Here is a 22,508-nt window from a genome sequence, read left to right on the forward strand (position 1 = left end):
CATCATAGTCCTGGAGTGAAGGTTATGCTGTAGTTAGCTGGGTGAGATTGCTATCATTGTCTAGTAGTTAGACTGAGATGTTGACTGCAGTGAATGTGCCCTGTAGGTGGACAGAGGAATTCTGAATAAATCACCTAATAAATGATTTTCTCACACAGGACTATTATGAAGGGCAGGAACAAAATATATAAAAAGTATATAATTTATAATATTTTTCTATTGTACGTTATCTTGTCTCAGACATTTTGAATACGTTACTGCAGATTCATTGAAAGTAACCTGACAACACATACTAATAAAAATAAATTAGGAACTATGAATCACATTTTTGCCTCCTTCTCACGTGTGTTTACTTTTTATAGTTGACACTCCAGATCCCTATGTGGAACTTTTCATCTCCTCAACCCCTGACAGCAGGAAGAGAACAAGACATTTCAATAATAACATAAACCCTGTGTGGAATGAGACCTTTGAATTTATTTTGGATCCTAATCAGGAAAATGTTTTGGAGGTAAGTGAATCATGTGGAGACTGTTGGATGGTCATCATTAGTTTGAGGTTGATACTTGAGTTTGTCTCCTTACTGCCTTCTTTCTCCTCAGTTAGATGTAGTTGGAGTCCAGTAGGCAACATGGTAGACTAGATGGTGCACATCAAGTTATGTGAGTGTCCAATGGGAAATGCAAGAGTTAGGTAGGGCTGGGAAGAATCTGCATCCTCCCCACGTGCTTTGGAGAAAGCATATTTTCTGTTATAAAGAGGAGGAGCCATGTACAATAGAATAAAAGTATTGTCAATTGATTATGACTTTAAAATAAGTCAACTTTATTAACTTAAAGTTAAAACAGTTAACTTTGAAATAACTTGAAATAGATCTTTTTTTTTTTTTGAGGAAGATCAGCCCTGAGCTAACATCCATGCCAATCGTCCTCCTTTTTTCCCCTTTTCCTCCCCAAAGCCCCAGTAGATAGTTGTATGTCATAGTTGCACATCCTTCTAGTTGCTGTATGTGGGACGCCGCCTCAGCATGGCCGGACAAGCGGTGCATCAGTGCGCGCCCGGGATCCGAACCTGGGCCGCCAGTAGTGGAGAGCGTGCACTTAACTGCTAAGCCATGGGGCCAGCCCCTAAATAGATCTTTCCCAAAATAGTTGCATGAATTTTCTATGTTAATTTCTTTCTCATATTCCAAAATAGCATTTCCTCTAAGAGAGGATAAAGTTCTATTTTCGAAAACACAATAATGAAAAAATTTATTGTTATTTTAGTAGTGAATGGGGTTCAGAAAGAAAAGACAAAGTCTCATTACTGGTTGAATATTGAAGATCTCAAATGACTGTTAAACATCATTTGAGATTTTTTATTTTTTAAATGTGGTAGAGACTTGAGTTTTCCAAAGATCCAAGGGAAATTTTATACTTGTGCTCTGCCCTTTACTCTCTAGATTACGTTAATGGATGCCAATTATGTCATGGATGAAACTCTGGGGACAGCAACCTTTCCTATATCGTCTATGAAAGTGGGAGAGAAGAAAGAAGTTCCTTTTATTTTCAACCGAGTAAGTAACACAACAGAATTATTTTTCAACCTTATGTCAGATAAAATCTATTGTTCTGGAGGGTTGGGTTTAATGTTTGGGAATTTTATTTCTTTATTCATGAGAATGTTTTGTTTTTTAAAGGGAAAATGTTATTTTCCTTGTACTTCTTCTCCTAATCTTTTATTATTCCGATATCTATAAACTTTGGTTGAGGTATTTCACTAAATACCACAGAGACATTAATCTCTTTTGTTGCTCCGAATGGTAACACTAGGATTAAGCAGTGGTTTGGACCCCACTGGCGGGTCTGCCACAAACATTTGGAAAGATACAGGGAGGTGTAAAATCTGAGAGGAATGGCAGAGAGAGAGAGAACGAATGAGTGAAGTCAAAGAAAACTGTTGGAACATCCAAGTTATTCCAAAATTATATGTGTAGTAATAAATTAAGCCTCTATGGAGGGATATTTCTGTCTCAAATAATCCTCAAATAATTAGGGCTGAAGCAGTGAAAGTTCACTAGAAAGGATCTTGAGGTTCTGGTTATCTTTATACACACTGCATAATAACGTTTTGGTCAAAAACAGACCGCATATATGACTGTGGTCCCAGGTGTGTAGTAAACTATACCATTTAGGTTTGTGTAGGCACACTCTATGATGTTCACACAACGATGAAAATACCTAATGATGCATTTCTCAGAATGTATGCCTGTCGTCAGGCGAGGTGTGACTATATTTTTAGGTTTGCTGCATTTCTGAAGTTTCAATAATTTATTTAGGAATAATAGAACCCTAGAAAAATTATTTATGCAGAGCAAACATTGGATTTTGAATTTTTTAAGAGATTGAGTAGTTTACAGTGAGAAATGTGAACGACTGATAGACCAGTATGCAGAAGGCTGGTTAATGTATTAAACTCTTCTTGTTGGAAGAGACTCTGTGTTTTCACTTATCCTTGGAATGACTTGCGAAATCTCTTTCCTCACCCAAACCTGCCCGTGTCTTAACTCTCACCTCCTTTCCTAACCGTTACCATCCAAAATGATCACTTCCTCCTTTGAACCCCCATGATAATTATCTGTGGTATTCATTGGGACTGAATCACTTAAGCTGTTCAATTTTTCATTTTCCCCCTCTCCCCATAAACTAAAATCCTGTAGGTCAGGAAACTAGAATACTGGTTATGCATGCCTAATTACAGAGTTAACACATAGTTTATATTTATTGAATGAATGTATACCTATTTAGAAACCAACTTAAGCCCAAAGGGCTACCTGACCAGTTCATGCAATCAGAGACACCCAGGTGCCTTGAGGACACTCCGGTCACACACTCCCTGCTGATCCCTTCAGCTGCTCCGGGAAACATGTCTTCTATCCAGCGCCAAGAGATACACTGCCCACATTTCTGTCGACCTCTTATAAAGCTATTTCATTAACTCCTTTTGCAAACATGCATTGAAATCTACTATGCATCAGCCATTGTGTTTTGTGCAGGGAATACGAAGAAGAATAAGGTACAGGACGTTCTCCCCCCAGTTATCTTCAGCTGGTAGAGGTGAGGTACGGGTTGGAAAGGGAGGTGGACATAAGGAAATACATACATGTGGCAAAAAGACACCTCCATACAGCGAGATCAGTATCAATGAGGTACGTGCAGAGTGCAGTGGGAAGACAGAATAAAGAAAGACTGTGTTGTGAGAGGAGGCCCGGGATGACTCTGTATCAGTAGGTGATTTTGAACAGGTTAAACAGTGAACATAGTGGTTAACACCTTGGCATTTGAAGCTAAGCACTTTGGTGTTGAAATCTCAGCTCTGTCCCTTGTCATCATGAGGAAATCACTTAGCTCCTCTGTGCCTCTATTTACTCATCTGTAAAGTGGGGAAAATATCTCATAGGGGAGTCATTATAATTTATATATATAAATACATATATAATATGTGGGTTACATATAAATATATTTAAACATAATCATTTAATTATAATTTGATATTTATTATATAAAATACAGATCCTATATTAGTTGTATGTTTATTAGGTATATAATTTATTTGATATTAAATATGTAATGATAATTGATTATAGAAATATATATAAATACTATACACACATAGTTGTATGCATACATACAAGTGCCTACAACAGTGTCTGGTACACATTAAGCACTATATGAATCTTGTTTTTGTTGCTGTTGTTGTACCTTGAGAAAAGAGTAGAATTTCAGCAGGCAGAGAAGCAGTTATGATCATTCTAGGCAAGAGAAACTGCAAAGGCCCAGAGCCTTGAAAGAAGGAAAGCAAGTTGGGGCATGGCAAGTTACACGCTTGGCAGGTACATGTTGGTGAGTAGCGGGGTGGGTTGTTTAGACGTGGTCAAAGGCATGTTGCTAGGATCAGTACTCAATAAACATTTGTTGAGGGTTTTGTAAGCATGAATTGGCCTTTCCGAAGTTTAATATTTTTTTCTGCTCTTCAGTCTATGACACAAAGACTGATTGTAAGAGAAGATATTGTAGGGAACCATACATTTCCTCTCCTCCTGTCATTTCCTATGGGTAGGTGTGTAACCTCTGGGGCTCTAAAAAAGACTTTCTACATTCCTGAATTTAAAGTAGCTTACATAATTATTTTCTTAAGTGTGCCTGAGAAAACAGTTGGCCAAGCAACTTTTTTTATTACTCTGTTCTCAAGAATCCTTTGCAGTTTTCATTTGAACAAGTGTTCTTTGATTTGGTGACCTGTGATGGGAGTGGGGAGAGAGGTAGATGGGTGATGGCTGGTTGGAGAGCCCCGTGTTGTCCCCCAGATCATGTGGCGTGCCCTATGCAGCCATCCAGCCTGTCCTTGTCTCTGAATCTCCATTTTTCAGAGGAGGACGGTCTTCTTTCTACAATGTTCAGAGTTTGTAAGAGGGAACAGGTTGCGAGGGAATCACGTGGGAGAAGAGGTTTTTAAACAATTCTTGAAGATGATTATGGCAATCTGGTACAGTAAAGCAAGCACTTGGATTTGGCAAAGGGAGAACACATACTTCAAGCGAAGACTTTATTAGCAAAAACTCCTTCAAAATTTTGTCATCCAAAAGTTAATAATGAGTCAACATAGAGTGATTTCTGTGGCCAGCAGCCAGCTGGAGAAAGAACCGGAGCCTCCAAATGGAGAATGCCAGATTCCCAAGGGCCTGTTCAACCCACTCAGGGTGGGAACTGGGAATTGGGAGACCTGGACTCTCATTTTGTCTGTCGCTGATCTCCCTCTAGAATGTTTGAGTTGTCATTCTTTCTCTCTGAGTCTGATTTTCTTCATCTCTAAAATGAAGCTTTTGATTAACTTATTTCTGAGGTCCCTTCTAACTTATAAATTCTGTGATGCAGAAAGAATATCTTATTTTTGACCATTTTCACCCAAAAGTTTTCAATTCTTCCCATTTTACAGATATGGAAACAAAAGAATAATGCAATAATAAGAATCTTTACTATATACTTTAAAAATTATATAACCTGTCAATAGATTAATTTTTTAATGTGAGAATTTGAGCTTTTCTTGTGCACCTAAAACTTTGCTAAATATTAAGAAAGCTACAAAAAGTTCCATTTTCAAGGGACCGATAATCTGTTTGGAAAAGAGTAGACCTTCCTATATAGACTGATAAGGAATACAATAAGCAGTATCTTGAGACATCTACTCATTGATTTACATACCTAGGAGTTATTTATTAAACCACTTATGTTCCAGGCAATATTTTAGGTGACGGGCAAACAGCAGAGGACATGCTAGGTGATGTTCTGGTTCCCAGGGAGCTTGCACTCTAGTGGGGAAGGTAAATAGTCAACAGAGAGCAAAAGGGTAATCAACACAACATCAGCCCGTGATAAATACTAGGAAGCAAAGAAAACAGAGGGATGTGATAGAGAATAGCTGGTGGGCAACTAAGGTTTATATAGTCAGGGAAGGCCTTTCTAAATCATTATATCTTTTCCCAAAATTTTATTATCAAAATTCTCAAGCATATAAAAAGTTGAAAGATTTGTACATTGAATACCCATATAACTGGCAGCTAGATTCTACAATTAACATTTTACTGTACTTGCTTTGCCACATATCTCTCCATCTATCCATCATCAAACCATCATACTTTTTTAATGCATTTAAAAACAAATTGCAGACAACAGTGTGCTTGACCCCTAAAAACTTCAGCATATCATTATGCTGAATCATAATCTCATTAGAGATTAGTGCTTACATTATTATAATATTAAGTGTGGCTGTATGTACAATGAGAGTTATAAGAAGGAATTGTTCATTCATTCATTTCACAAATAACTATTGAGCACCTAGTGTGTGGTAGACAATCTCTAGGTACTACGTATTCAGCAGTGAACAAAACAAACAAGAATCCCTACTCTTGTGGAACTTATATTCTACTTAGAAAGATAGACGAGAGGCAAGATAAATAAGTAAGAGGTACTTGTGTGAGATAGTGATAGTGACAAGTGCTAAATAAACCAGGCAAGGAGGAGAGGGGAGTGTGCGTATGTGTGTGAAGGGGTTTGCAAATGCATTTCCAAAATGTGGCTAAGAAAAGCATCTCTGATGATGTCTGAAGGCAGAAGATTCTCTGAGTAGAAAGTTCCTGAAGTAGAAGTTTGCCTGGCATGTTGAGTAACAGTAAGGAGGAGAGTATAGCTGGACACAAAGAAAGAGTAGCAGGGAGAGTGGTAAGAGATGAGGACTGAGAGGCAAAAGGGGATGGGATTACAGTGGACCATTGTGGGTTACAGTAGATATCAATGGCTTAGTCTTGTCCTTAAAGGAAGGATGTGGTTGGATCTCTAAAAGGGTGGAAGCCTCTTCTGGTGGCGAGAACAGCCTGAGCCTTTGCTCATAGTCATGGGACTAGAAAGGATAAGCGTGTTCAGGAAACAGAGTCTAGACAAGTGTGACAGGAGCAGAGCGTTCGTGCGTGAAGGAAGAACAGGTACATTGGGATCAGACCATAACAGAGCTCAAATTCAAGATATTGGAATTTGGATGCTATCTTACAGACAGCAGTGAGACATGGAAGGTTTTTGACCAGTTAATGGGGAATTTAGAGCAAACAGCATTTGGCTTTTCCTCAGAAATATTAGTAAGCAAAAAGTTAGTAGGTAAAGATACAGAGAATGTTTAATTTTGAAAACAAAAATGTTGATTCATCTTTAGCAGACTACTTCTGTGGAAAGTGACGAAGGGATGAGGGGTACTGGGGGACTTGAGGAAAATAAATGTAGCAAGAGCTTTGGTATGTCAGTGAGTTGAATGGAATGATTGCTTAGTAGTAGTGAAAATCAGCTCAAGTTGGAAAACTGTGGATCCAGCTCTTCCGGAGACTGGGATTTATCACTCAACTCAATTTTAGAACTTTTTTTGGGGGGTGGAGGGGAGCCAATCTTAGGGCTAGGTCCACAGTTTTTGTTTTTCAGCTAGCGTTTATGCAATCTAGGTTAGGCTGTGTTTCTCAGAGTCGTAAGTTCAGAGAGCATCAGAGTTGTCGTTCGAGAGAAAGGGGTGGGACCTGCTGCTTTCAACCTCAGGCTCAAACTCAGCCAGCCACTGCCTGGGTTGGAATCACGATTCTGCTACTTGTTCACTGTGTGATGTTGGACAAGTTATTTTTTTTTCTCTTTGCCATGCATCCTCATCTGTAAAACAGAGCTGTATATAGTACCTAGCTCTTAGATTTGTGGTTATGGTTAAATGAGTTAATGCTTAGAAAGTTTTAGAACAGTGCCTGGTTGGTAAGCACTAAATAAATATTAGATATTCTCATTATAATTGTAACTGGCCAGATGTAACTATTTGTCATGTGCTTCATGAAACTGACTTGATTGATTATTAAACTTCCTTATTCATTTGAACTTACTGACCGAAATGAACTATATGAATTTATATATAGAGAGAGCCTATAAGTTTAGTGATCATGTGTTTCAACACAGTTCAAAAATGTTCTGGTCACCCATTACTGAATATTTCAAGTGTGACTTTGAGTTATAGTATCCCATTTTAAAGTGGAAAGATATAGTATCTTCAGAATTTTGTGTTTTGTGTAAACAAAGTAGCCTACTTCAAGAGCATCAGGAAAATGCTAAGCTTTCATAGTGAAACAGAGAAAGATTACACATCTTTATTCTCTAGATGAAATTAGTTTGTTTTGGCCAGTACTTTGAGGAAGGTAGCCTCTAAGCTTACATTGTACGGTGTTTTAATTTGCCATCTTTATTTAGAAGTTAGTGTTATTATTTTAGAATAGCCATTGTCTCATGGCTTCTGTGGTATCTAATTTTGGCCGATTGCTTTCTTTGATTATTACTTATTCATGATTGCAACTTGAACATGAATGAGGTCAATGAGGTCGTTCTATAGAAGAGAGAGGGGCAAAACTTAAACGGGAGTTTTGATGGTGAGTTCAGAATCAGATTGGTATCAGGATGATTTCATTGGAAAACTACGTATTGATGTGTGAAGACAAAGACTACAATTTAGCTCAGAGAATGAGAGGAAGCAGAGTTTGGAGGGAAAACAAGAGAACTCTATAATTTTGTGAGAAATTTGGGAGGTCTTTGGCTAAGATGTGAATGCCATCAGATTGATGTGGAGCAGAGTTCAAACATAGGTCAAAGAATTCCTGGCTTTAAGAAAAAATCCACTTTTATTTTGGGATACTAACAATGGAAACTTAAGTGAGTATTTTTGGCACTTCTACAATTTCTAAGTTGTAAATTGTAGGGCATTTTAGAATTCTCTTATATCCTTGGGGTCCTCTACTGGACTTCAATTCCATCAGGGAGTAGAACATGTTCAGCTTATTTACCCTGGCACACCCAGCCTGACACACATTAGGTGCTTGAATCATTTTTGGATGAGTGGATAAATGAGTGCACTTACGGGAAATACAGAAAACCTGGGAACTACTCAGACAGGCATAATGAAACTAAATGAGATTTAAAAAGAGAAAAACTGGAGAGGCTGAGAGATTCCCATTTGGAAAAAAAGAGATAGTATTTTGGTTTGGCAGTAGTGCTGTAGGAAATCTGATTTGTTGTATGATAGCTAATGATTACACAGCTTTTTCAGAATTTCTGATGTCCACATAAGGAAAAGGGACCTTAAATTAAGGAAAGAGAGATTATCGTCAGATGTAAGGAGGAAAACTCTGATAGAGCAGAACATGGCTACAGGGGAAATACTGTATTTTTTTTATCTTTTAAGTCTTTTCAGACTCTCTGGGAATATTTTGGGGGGCACAATTATCTTGAATTCTTGGGTGATGGATTAGATGATTCCTGGCAGTAAACACTAATTTTATTTTATTAAGAAATCATATGTTAACTAGACTTACTGTGATGATCATTTTGCAATACATACAATATCGAATCATGTTACAAACCTAGAGCTAATAAAATATTATATGTCAATTATACCTCAATAAAAAATAAATGAGTTAGTTTTTAGTGTTATCAAAAAATCATATATATTTTAAAGAATGATTTTAGCAGTGTCTCATTCAATTTTAAGCATGCAGAATTTATTTAGCTGTGACCTACTTTGTAATAGCGGATTTGTAATTTCCTCTCTTCATTTGAATTGTCTCCTTATTAGACTCACATCTGGTTCCTTCTTCATAGGATGGAGTTTAGTGTACAGAAACATGATTCTTAGTAAAAGTGACCCTAATTTTTTTAATGTAATTTTATTTTTATCTTGTACATGTCAAATAAATACAGATAAAGCAGAAAATATTATGTAATTCTCTTGAAAGATGTAAATGATTTTGAATCAACATGGTGATTAGTTGCTGTTTACTTCTACCAAGAAAGAAAAAAAGAGTAAATTGACTCAAGAGGGATCAGAATTCAAAATAATGTTTTATTGAAAGTAAAGGTTGTAAATACTGGAGTATATTAATAAGAGAAGGTATGGCATATTTGAAGAGCTCTTTACTAATAGGATAGATTCTTAACTTTAAAATTATTTGACTGTGTGCATCTTTTTTGTAATAATGATTTTAGAGGCCCTCCTTAATGCCAGGCACTATGCTTATTGTTTTAGCTTTATTATTTCATAATGACCCTGGAAAGTTTGCAAGAGGATTAGTGCGTTAGATACTTTTGATATTATTTTTGCTGATGCATTTTTTCTTTTTTTTTTTTTGAGGAAGATTGGCCCTGAGCTAACATCTGTTGCCAATCTCCCTTTTTTCTTTTTATTCCCCAAAGCCCCAGTACATAGTTGTATATCTTAGTTGTAGGTCCTTCTAGTTCTTCTATGTGGGTTGCCCCCTCAGCATGGGTTGATGAGTGGTGAGCAGGTCCACGCCCAGGATCTGAACCAGCAAATTCCGGGCCGCCAAAGTGGAACCACTATGCCACCAGGCCAGCCCCACTTTTTAAATTATTTTTAAGTCTGAAATGACTTTTTTTAAAATAGTTTCTGTCCTCTAGTTTCCCTCCTCCTCCTCCAACTGAACATCTTCCATTGTGAGCATCTAAAATCGCTTTCCATTGTGGAATTCAGAGAGTAGATTGTTGTTTTCCACAAGAATGTACAGTGAGTACAGTCCACTTCTCCCACTTATAATTCCTAGAAGAGGTGGAGTTCTCACTTGTTCTCGTTCCTAGCTAAGTATTAGAGGGCTGGGGAAAGCTGGGAGATGAGGTTACCTTTCCTTCTCATTGCCTTGATAATGCAAGCAACCTGAAAGACTGTAACGCAGAGTGCTTTATAAAGTGTGTGGGAAGGAGTTTACAATAATTGTTTAATGCCTCACAGGAAGTACATATTTTTGTGGCTGTTTTGTCTGAATGACATGTTCCAGGTGAGAGGAACAGAGAGATTGTGAATGTCAGTCTTCATAGCGTGTCTGAACGCAGCGCATGTGGGAGAGTTTAAAATTTCCTCCTGGTTGTGGGTGATCCACTTGGGCAACATGTGGAAGTGAGGATCCCAATACTTGTGACAAGAACCAGGGCAACACATTCTGTAATATTCCAAATGGTAGAAAAATCCGGTGTCTTCTCTTCTCTCATTGTGCCTTTATTTAAAGAGTCTTATCCATCTGTCTAGGATCATGAATGTCTTAGCCAAGAAATGTTGTACATGGATGTAGAAGGGACATGTAGAATGTAGGCAGTAAATATATTCAGGCGTTGAATATTTTAATATATAAATTGGTTAGGGACCTGCCAGATGGGAAACCAGCTTTTTCCTGAACACTTGCTGCCCGTTCCAACCTTAAATCCTTCCATTTGTTAGAAAACTCCATATTGAGTAGTAATATTGTTCTTTTAATTTCCATTCTCTCATGGTGCTTCTGCCCTCTGGAGATAAAAACAGTAAATCTTGTCTCATTTTAATAGTAGCTTTCCTGTTTTTTCTTTTTTTTTTTTTTTGAAAAAAAAACAGACCATGTTTTACCCATGCCTTTTTTTTCTTACTAAGTATCTCGTGTAACTTCTTTCAATATAAAATGTTCTACAAACTCTCTTTGGGAAAGACTCCATTTGAAATTTTCAAATGTGGAATAGACATAACGTGAGCAGTGCTTTCACTGATAGGATAGACAGCATTTCTAAATTAATTGTTTAGAAGCCAATCACCTTTTTGACTTACATTGAACTATGATTCATCTGGGCACGTACAATTCTATTTGTATTGGTAGTCCTGATTATTTTATTAACTTCAAAGTAACATTTATATGCTGCTTTGATGAATAAAGGTTCACGGAATTCTATGGGAACTGCTGTCTGGGTCTGACCAGCCCATGATTTTATCTCTAGTAGCAGTGAGGTGTTTCTTGACAGGAAAAGATTGTCTGATATGCTCCCTGTCACACACATATGCACAGTAATTCAACAAATATTTTTTGATTGTCTATTGTATGCCAAATACTGTGCTATGAACTAGTAATACAGACCTATATACAACAGAGCTTGCAGTTTAGTGGGAGAGGCAAATTTTTGTACAGATGGTTTCAATACCTTTTTCTTACTCATAAAATTCAGTACTGAGAATTATCCATGAACTTATTTTAACCTTTTGGAAAGCTCCTTCTAGTTTGTTTTTTTCCATCCCTGAACACGAAAAGAAATCAAAGCCAATAATCTATAGTATTTTATGTTGGTTCTAAAAATATCCTCTCCACATTTTAAGGGCCATATCCTAGTTCTATTGTATTTGAAGATATTGAACAAGTTCACTCTAACTATATTCTTATGGTAACTGATATAATAAAAATAATAGCACCATCTTACAATTATGTAGCAGCGTGCAAAACATTTTCTCATTTGGGTCTCATAACAATTTAAAGATACATTATTCATAACTAATGGCAGGGATAGTATTGAAAAGATCTTTCTATCCAACAGATTTATAGTCTCTGAAGAGACACCTTTTAATATCCTTTTTTCTTTCTGGATATTAATCACTTTCTTTTCCATTAAAGAAAAATTGGCCCATTGACATGATGGGGTCCAGCTCTAAGTTTGGTTGACCCACGTAGTGTTGAAAAAGTAAAAACCTGAGCCTCACATCCCGTTTGCAGATGTTTTTGAGCTGACCACACTTGGTTTCCGCCAGGGTCCTGCTGCCCACCATGGGTAGATGTTCCGTCTCCAGTTTACTGCAGCCCACACTTGTCACACGTGTGAATATTCAGCCAGGTTTTCTTTAACCTCCCGGCCATTTCGGCCTCTGATTTTGAGGCCCAGGGGCAGCTCCTGAATAATAGACACAATATCTTTGAGGTTTTTAGATTTCAGGCAATTTTTATGTTTCCTGAATAATGATTGTGGAACTGAACTAACTCCTTTTAGTGAAGGAGGAAAACAACAGTGCAGAGGCAATTCTTATGTTTGCTAAAATGACTTATTAAGTAGACATATGAAAAATAGCAAAAAAATTATTTATTGAAATACACCTGTAATTTAGGGTCTTCATGGAGCTATGTTACTTTTAACTTTAGGGTTTTTTTTTAGATTAAAAGTAATCTGGCACTCAAAAATTATTTTGACTCTGTTTGCATTATATATAACACACATCCATTTTATGACCTAATCTGACAATATATCTGTTTTAGGTCACTGAAATGATTCTGGAAATGTCTCTTGAAGTTTGGTAAGTGTATTTATTTTGTTGGATGGAAAATATTGTGAGTGATCCACTGACTTATTTTAAGAGTATACTTTTAATATATGAAATAATTCTGACAGCTTTGAATATTAAAAATTGCATTAAATGTACTTTCATTTTTGTTAGCTCTCTTCTGATAGCTATAACATTAAAAAAAAATCTAATATTCTTTGCTTAATTTTCCAGTAGTTTGGTGGTTAAATATAGATGTCAGAATATGGGCTTTTAGAAAGAGTCCTCCTTCAATTTATATATCTATTTCCATAGAAATGAATACAGTTATTTAAGCCTATTTTCCACTGTTGATTCAGATATATATTCAAAAACACGAAAGTGGACATAAACAGGAAACTGTAAAGAGAAAAAACTGAAAATTGAGACTTTTTGTTCATAGTGATCAGCAGGACTACGAATGGTAAAGTTCCACAAACCATGTTGCTCTTTCAAAGTGGCCTCCAAAGGTGAATGTTGGAAAATCATTTATTTATTTTCAAATGATGAGTCTTAGGGGAGTGAGGCCTTTCTTGAGAATTAGCAGATCTCTGACCTAACGCTGAGTCTGGTGGGTCCCACCTCCCTCAACCTTTTTGTGTCGCCTTCAACTTCCCTGTTAAAGTGGGTTCAACTAAAGTTACTAGTACACACATTTTATTTACGCAAACACCACGTAAATTAGTGTAACATCCTCATATCTCGTGATTTGCCAAATGAATGATGATGGATACATTGACATTGGGTTTAGGTATTTCTTTCTGTTATTTTGATCCCCAGAACATGTTGATACAACTTAGTAAATTATTGTGTAAATTACCACTGCCTCTCAGTGTATATCAGGAAGTATCAAAGGACAGTCCAAGTTATTGACTTGTGTTATTTTACGTTGCATTGATTCTTGCTTAAAAATGGTATATTTTGGCATGAGATTAGAAATATTTTTGTTATTTGACTTTGAAAGTAATGCTGTTTGTTTTAATGGGAAATGTTCTTCAGTGATGTAGTTACGACCATATTGTGTAAAAGAAATTGGCATTGACAAAGCACAGTTATCAAAAAATGTAGGAAAAACCTCAGCTAAATAATGTACATGGGGCCAGGTCTGTGGCATAGTCATTAAGTTTGCTGCTTTCCACTTCAGCAGCTGAGGTTCAGTTCCTGGGCGCTGACCTATACCACTCGGTGGCGGCCATGCTGTGGCAGTGTCCCACATACAAAATAGAGGAAGATTGGCACAGATGTTAGCTCAGGGTGACTCTTCCTCAGCAAAAAAAAAAAAAAAAAAAGTACATATACTCAGAATAAATTTACTATATATTTATACTGAATTTTAATCAAACTCTATTTTTATATGTTAATTTGTCTTGACTCTAAAATGGAAATGTTCTTAAAAGAAAAATTCAATTTTCCATGGAATGTCTTTTATTAAATATAAAATAAAATCAAGAAAGAAGATTAATTAAAGATAATGCATAGAACAAATAAATGAACCATACTTCATTTATACATTTATACATTCATACAACCATTCTGTTACTATTTTTATAAAATTACTCAACATTTTTTGAATTTTATTTTAGATACTTTTGTACTGATATCTTCTAAACATCTATGTTCGTGCTCTGTTAATGTAAGATAGTGATCAGCATAGTGTATTACATGGAACATGAGTTCTAGAATGAGAAGTCCTGGATTTAAATCTACTACTTGCTAATTATGTTAATGTTTGAAAGATTTCTAATTACTTTTTTACTCATTTGTAAAACAGAAAAGAGTACTTTATAAGCATATCTATTGTGATGACTTAGTGAGATGTTCTTTCTAAAGAGCATATATCATAAGAATCTTTTCCACATGTACATCAAATGTTCATAGAGGTACTGTTTGTAATAGCTAAAAAAAATTGGAAGCAACCTCAATGTTCATGCATAAATAAACTATGCTGTCATCATATAATAAAAATACTCCATGCTGGTAAAAATGTTTGTATTCATTCTATTTATGTAAACAGAGATAAATCTTAAAAACAAAGTGTTCAATGTAAAAAAATAATTTTGCAGAATAGGTACAGTCGATAGCATTCATAAAAAATTAAAAACCTGTAAAGTGATTCTATATATTAATTAGAGACATAAATATATATTGTAAAATTATAAACAAATACATTGGAATAATAAAGAGCAAATTTAAGGTAGTGGTTACCTCTGAGGAGCAGAACAGGAAATAAAATTGAATAGGATTCACAGAGACAAATGTGCAGGTGAGATTTTTATTTCTTAAAGTGGTTAGAAGATACTCAATGTAATGTATTGTAATAAATATTTGAAAAAGAGCTTACCCTAACACTTGACTTAAAAAAATGCTAATTCACTATCTTACTCTTTTCCCATCTTGTTACATAATCTTCGTAATAATCAAGTTTAATATCTGTGTAATCAATGCTTTGATATACTATAATTTAATGACCATTTTCTTGTTATTGGATAATATGGTTAAATAATCTTTTCAAAATTTAGTTACTTTCCTTAAAGTATATCCAGAAATAGAATTACTCAGTCAAAGGGAATATACATTTTAATTATGTTTGGTGCTCATTGCCTAATCACTTTTCAAAAGTGTTTTGTAAATTTACATTCTCAAAATGAATGTATTATAATCGTGTTACTGTACCTTTTTTAGTACTGGAAAATAGATATTTAAAATATTTTTTAAAAATATTAATTTAATAATAATAGTATTTTTGACTTTTGCTAGTGAAATTAAATGTTTATTCTTTTATTTTCCATTATTAATCATATTTGCTCTTTTGTGAGTTATCTATATTTGTCCTTTGGGAAGTAGTAATTAAAATATTATTTGTAATGATCAAAAATCATTATAGGGTACATAGTCCAGAGGCTTTGCAGTCTCTTCTCTTGTTCTGTATTTTACAAGGAAGAAATATACTGAATTAACAGAAATGAAACTTAAATTTAATTCACTCTGAAGGAAAGGACTTACTTTTATGAATGGTAAAGAGACAATATTTTATTAGTGATAGTCTTGCCTTCTACATTTTGGATTTATTCACATCACAACATAGATTGCTAGGTTTTGTGTGTTTTTTTAATTTTTTTACTATTTTTAAATTCAGTAGCTGGTTTTAGAATTCAGCATTAGGACCTGTCTTGTTTGGGAGGCATTGTTGCATGGTGGAAAGTACGTCACATATTTGCTCTGTGATCCTAAGCTCTCAGAGCTTCAGTGTTTTTGATTTATAATATGGAGTTGTAAAAGTAATATATTGTTTAATCACGTATAATATATACTCGTATTCTTGTTGCAGTGATACATATATAATACCTATTGTGGTTTCTGGCATGGTAGATGTATCTGAGGAATTGCTGCTACCGTTATTAGAAAGGAAGGGTATATAATTTAAGGGTTCTGAAATCGTCCATTCATAAACTGATTTGTGGTTTTCTAAAGTTCTACCATTAGAAGTTCCTTTCTTTGTCACAGGGGGACATCCATTAGACAAGGCAATTTATTAAGACGGTACTTCTGCAAGTATGCTCCTTAGGACACAGACTCTTTGGGATATTAGTGTTATGCTGTTGGAGTGGTGGGGGATGGAGGGTCAGGGGAAGGAATTCTTGATCAGGTTAAGTTTGGGAAATACTGTGCCAAACAGATCTAAACAGGTTTCTTTTCTGAAGCACTTCCCAAAGTCTTTACTGTCATAATATGCAATTGATCAGGTGTTGTTTGTTTTTCCTAAAACATCTCATACTCCTTGTTTTCTGAAAACACACCTTGGGACATGTTGCTTTAAGATAGCCATCATTTTGACTCCCGTTTCCTCCTAGGAAATGGCTTGAGGGAAGCCATGAGCATGTATCAGTGTAGCTACCAGGGACTGGCAGGGACTGGATGATGTAGAACAAGGCTACCTGGGACGCTGGCTCATGACTGTCTGTTTTATATACAGTTCAGCCCCAGACCTCCGATTTAGTATGGCTCTGTGTGATCAGGAGAAAGCTTTCAGACAACAGAGAAAAGAAAACATAAAGGAAAACATGAAGAAACTCCTGGGTCCAAAGAAGAGTGAAGGCTTGTATTCGACACGTGATGTGAGTTGGACATTTTTCAAATGTCATTGCAATTTAATAATAATTTTGTCTGTAATTTCTCCCAAATTTCACCCAAATATGGAACTATTGAGATTGAGCATTAGTTCCCTAGCTTTCTAAGATAAGATAAGTGTTTTATAAATGGAAACTCTTTGAGGAAAATCATCACAAATGCTTCCCATATTTGGTAATATTTATCAGATATTGTTTTTAAAAGAGGCATAGGCACACAAAAATTCATTTCATTAGTAGAATTCTAGCCTCAGATATAAAAGGATCATTGAATTAATTTTAATATAGACCAAGATTAAACAACTGTAGGAATTATCATTACTGAACAAGAAGAAAATGTTATAAATCTTGTTAATGATAACACAATTATCAAAAATAGGTAGCTGTGCATAGGGGAGATAAAAGGAAATGTTCCAAATTCTTAATATTTCATAGCAGATTTAATATTTCATAGTATTATCCAAAGTTCACCAAATAGTCAAAAATAATGACCTCCACATTTTGTTGTTTTTCATAACCCTAATTATAAAGAGATCTTAAAATACTTCTGTGAATAAATATTGAATATAACCCTTCAATTGTGATTTAACTTCTTTTTCATCACTTAAATTCTAGTAAAATAAATGACATTTATTATTCATAACTTGTATTATATAATCTAGTTGGTTATTTATCCATTTATTTATCCCTTCACCGTTCTATCTATCAATCAATCATCTGTCTTCCTACCTGCCCATCCATCTATCCATCCATCCACCCATCCATCCAATAATCTATTGGTCTATCCTTCCACCTGAAATCTATAAAAATAAATTGCTGCTATAGTTAATAATACTGCATATTTGCATGTTTGAAAGTTGCTAGGAGAGTAGATCTTAAAAGTCCTTACCACAAGAAAAAAATTTTTTTTAACTATTTATGGAGGGATGGATGTTAACTAGACTTACTGTGGTGATCATTTCACAATATAAACAAATATTGAATCATTATGTTGTACACTTGAAACTAATATAATGTTATATGTCAATTATACCTTAATAAAAAAAATTTAAAAAATAAATTGCTGCAATGATACTCATCAAATGATAATGATGAAATTTCTTTCTAGTGGTATATCAGGTAATTTTTTACTTATTTCTTTGAGCTTTTCAGTTAATTGAATATTTTAAGTGAACATTGTTTTTAGAAAAATTATATTTTCATTAAATGCATAAGTAAATATGTATATAGATGTACACGCTCCCATACGTGCACACACAGACCAAGGATTCCTCATTGTAAATTAAGGGCAAAATATAGTTGAAAATGAGACATAAATTCTGAGTAAGGGAGCCAGATGGGCACCCGTGCCCCACATGTGATTACAGATTTCCAAATGTGTTTTTTTGTGTGTGTGAGGAAGATTGGCCCTGAGCTAACATCTGTTGCCAATCTTCCTCTTTTTGCTTGAAGAAGATTGTCGATGAGCTAACATCTGTGTCAGTCTTCCTCTATTTTGTATGTGAGACACCACCACAACATGGCTTGATGAGCAGTGTGTATGTCCGCTCCCGGGATCCGAACCTGCAAATCCCAGGCTTCTGAAGCGGAGAGCGTGACCTTAACCAGTACACCACCAGGCTGGCCCCTCCAAATGTGTTTTTAGGTGGGTGTGGTGTGGAAAGCCAGTCTGCTGCTGCTGGAGTGAATTTTGTTATTATGGAAGCAGACTGTAAGGTAAAATGTTGCTCATGGAGAATTTTTGCTAAAAGGAAGGAGGAGAAGAGGAACCTCCATTGAAGTTTCTACTGAAATAAAGACAGAGAATTCTCTTCAATCCTGCCTCTTGCTTGTCACTCTACAGATCCCTGGCAGCACTTGAGGTCGATTATGGGCTCAGGTTAATTAGTCCTTGAAGACATTTCCTTCTCTACGTGTTAGTTTCTGTTTCTAGCTTCCTGGGAAGTTTTTTTGGTTTTGTTTTTTACCTATAGTAAGCCTTTCAGCAGCAGTTCTACAATCTTCTTTTTGTCCCCATCCTTGTTTAGTATTGTTATACACTTGGAGCAGAGAAATAATATTTCAAGTTCTTTTCATTTCTGCCATTTGCCATTTCTTGAGACACTGTGCTAGGAATTGGAGATGAATAAAGCTGAAATGGTTAATACTGAACAGTCACTTTCTTTGGTGAGGTTAAAGCCTAGTGGGGAGAAAGACATTTAAGCAGATGAAACAGTGATGTATTAAGTTCTTTATAAAAGAGGTGTGGGGGCCGGCCAGATGGCATAGCAATTGAGCTCACGCGCTCCACTTCGGAGGCCCAGGGTTCACAGGTTCGGATCCCAGGTGCAGACCTATGCACTGCTTATCAAGCCATGCTGTGGTGGCGTCACATATAAAGTAGAGGAGGGCATGGATGTTAGCCCAGGGCCAATCTTCTTCAGCAAAAAATATATTCACTTAAAATGTTAGCTCCGGGTTAATCTTCCTCAAAGAAAAAAAAAAGAGAGAGAGAGAGATGTGAATGGAAGCACACATGAGCTTGCAGCACCTACCCCACTCTCTCTCTCCTCTCTGTAGTAGAGACGATGGTGATGGAGTTCAGGACACACCACCCCAAGACATAGCACCTTGGTGTATTGAATGTTTTAAGCTGAAGGTGTTTGAGAAAACAGCAGAAGCAGGAAGGTCTCTCTGACTTTCCCTCACCCTTCTCCCCTGAGGTCATAAGACCCTCATGTGCGAGATGCCCTCCCTATACCTGGAGAAAAGGAGCATCCTTGTCTCCAAAACAAATCTGAACACACAGGCCTTGCTAAATTTCCTCCAGTCTAATATCTTACCTCATACTCTCTGACCTACATTTCTACACGACTTTCCACTCTTCATCAAACCTAGCATAAAAATACTCAGGTCTTCATTTCCTTATGAAGGCTTCATGTCATGTAAAACTTAAATAAATTTGTATGCTGTTCTCCTGTTAATCTCTCTTCGACACTTTATTTTTTAGACCCAGCCAGGGACTTGAAGAGAGTTGGCAAAAGCTTTTTCCTCCCCTATGATGAGAAGTCCTCCTTGAGGGGAAAACTATCAGCCAGGCCTTGAGGAATGAGTTTGCTAGAAGAAAAAGGAGGAAACAGAAACCTCTGTAAATTCGTGGCCATCAACTTCATTTGGGAGATCCTGTCTTGCAATCGCAGTGTTTCCCTGACTTGCAGCTCTCCAGTTATTGGCAACAATTACTTCCTTCACTCCCCACTGCTAATCCATCTTCTGCTCCCCTCACAACTGATAGACTTGCTTCCTAATCAAAGAGAAAATAACTCATCGGATGAAAATCCTTCTTTCCTTGCCATAGGACTGACGTACTCCATAACCTATGCCTGTCCTTCGCCACTTCCCTCTGAGTTCAGTGGATGAAACAGCCCTTTTCTTTCACGTCAGATATGGATTGCAACCCCCAATGGGGAACACCAGTACCTCAATTGTCCAGTCCACCCAGGGCCACTCATCACCTTTAATGTCTGCCTCTACCTCTGTGTAAATTTTTCCTGTAAAAATATAAACATGCTCTAAACTCCGAAACAAAGAGAAAAAAAGGAACAAAAAACATCTCCCTGGAATGTACATTCTCTTTTCTCTTCTGCTCTCTTTCTCTCCTTATCTTCACAGACAAACTTCTCCCAAGTTTTCTACACAATCTCATGCTACTTCCTCACTTTCCTCAGGCTTCTGCCCTCATCATTCTACTGCGGCTGCTCCGCTAGTCACCGGTACTAATAAATGCCAAGGGTCGTCTGGCCCTATCTTACCTGACCCTGTAGCTGCAAGTGACAAATGTCTCCCTACTTTTTGAAACATTCTCTACTCTTCACTTACTACCTTCTTTTTGGTTTCATCGTGCCTCTTTGGTTCCCTTTACTAGATCTTCTTCCTCGGCGCATTATTTAAATATAATAGTTCTTCAAAACTCATCCCCAGGCCCTCTTTCTCCTCTTTCTGCACTCTTAGAATTTTCTCTCCCTTCCATAATGTCACCCAACACTGTGTGCTAAAAACTTTCACATGTATAGCCACAACTTAGAACCTCTCTTCTGAGCTTCAGACCTGAATATCTATGCACCTACTTGATTTTTTCGCTTGTATTCCTCACGTCTTAACCACAGACTGTCTAACCCTCGACACAAAATCCTCTCTCTTCTCTATAGTTCTACTTACGTCTGTCCTTCCTCTCCCCACTTTCTGATCACACTGAATTGAGTGATCTTTTAAAAACATACATCTGATTCTATCAAACCCGAGCTTACAATCCTTCGGTTGCTCTTAGGATCTTGGACCCATAGATTCTCTCCAGCTGCATTTTTTGCCAGTTCATCCCAAATGTGCCAACTCCCTCCCCCCCGCCCCCACCACACACACACTGGGTGCCTCTTAGTTCCATGTCTCCACAGAACCCTTTCCCAGTTGGCGCTCCTGCGCGCACTGTTTCTTCTTATGCAGTATGCTTCTCCTGTCCCACCTCTCTCTCACCCCACTCCCCTTTCAGTTCACTAACACCCTCCCATGCTTTAATCAGGACCCGTGTCACTTCTTCTGAGACTCTCTCCCTCATTAACTCCTCCCTCCCTCCCCCAAGTCCAAGTTAGGTCTCTCAGTTATATTCTCTTATGGTACAAATATGCTCATTATCTTCTCAGCATTTACCGCAATTGTGCTTTAAAAATACTCGTACAAATATTCATTTAACGTCTATTTTCTCCACTAGAATGTAAGCTTCACAAGGACCAGGACGGTGTCTGTGTTATTCACCTTTATACTCCCAGCACCTGGCATAGCTCCTAGCACATGGCGGATCCTCAGTAAATCTTCTGTTGTAGGAGTCAGGGCACGGCTTTAGGCAGTGGCCTGGCATTGCGTCCAGGGGATGAATTAGCTGGAGAGAGAGATCAGGGGCTCAAAACTGAGGAACGCCAGTATCAGGTTGTTAGGGAGGAGAAATAGGCTGAGGAAAAGGTTTGGGTGAAAAGATCACAGTTTGAACTGTTCAATTAGAAATGTACATCGCGGGGCCAGCCCGTGGCATAGCGGTTAAGTGCGTGCGCTCCACTGCTGGTGGCCTGGGTTCGAATCCCCGGCGCACACCGATGCACCGGTTCTCTGACCATGCTGAGGCCGCGTCCCACATACAGCAACTAGAAGGATGTGCAACTATGACATACAACTATCTACTGGGGCTTTGGGGAGAAAAAGGGGAAAAAGTAAAAAGGAGGAGGATTGGCACTAGATGTTAGCTCAGAGCTGGTCTTCCTCAGTAAAAAGAAGATTGGCATGGATATTAGCTCGGGGCTGATCTTCCTCACAAAAAAAAAAAAGAAGAAATGTACGTGGGGCATATTGGTGCAGATGGCCAGTTGGCCTGTGTTCCTAGGTTTTCCTTTTCAAAAAAAAAGTTTCTACTGCAACCTAGGCACTCCTGCTTTGGGAAAATGAAATTTGGGCTAATATTCATACAAATGGGCTTTTCTGTAACAGATGGAGAATGAGATAATTATGTTTTTCACTGGGATATTCTTCAAAAATATTAAATTCATGATTTTGGAAGTCATTCCTAGAATTAAAGTTTCGGTTTTGGTCTAGACTTTTTTCTCCTGCCAAAAATAATCATTTTAGATATATTCAGCACCACCCATTCCCATCACACAC

The 22,508-nt window shown here is 36.9% G+C and overlaps 1 protein-coding gene across 1 annotated transcript in view; it reads left to right on the top strand.

Annotated features, from left to right (window-relative positions):
- PLA2G4A (phospholipase A2 group IVA) overlaps positions 1-22,508 on the top strand; it is a 149,265-nt gene that overhangs the window by 66,380 nt on the left and 60,377 nt on the right. The window contains exons 4-7 of the mRNA XM_004424914.3: positions 363-511; positions 1,445-1,558; positions 12,656-12,693; positions 16,673-16,814. Of these exons, the coding sequence (XP_004424971.1) occupies positions 363-511; positions 1,445-1,558; positions 12,656-12,693; positions 16,673-16,814 (443 nt within the window). The remainder of the gene's footprint in view (positions 1-362; positions 512-1,444; positions 1,559-12,655; positions 12,694-16,672; positions 16,815-22,508) is intronic.

Source organism: Ceratotherium simum, chromosome 2 (assembly GCF_057802395.1).
Source record: "Ceratotherium simum simum isolate JZ-2026a chromosome 2, ASM5780239v1, whole genome shotgun sequence".
NCBI lineage: Eukaryota > Metazoa > Chordata > Mammalia > Perissodactyla > Rhinocerotidae > Ceratotherium > Ceratotherium simum.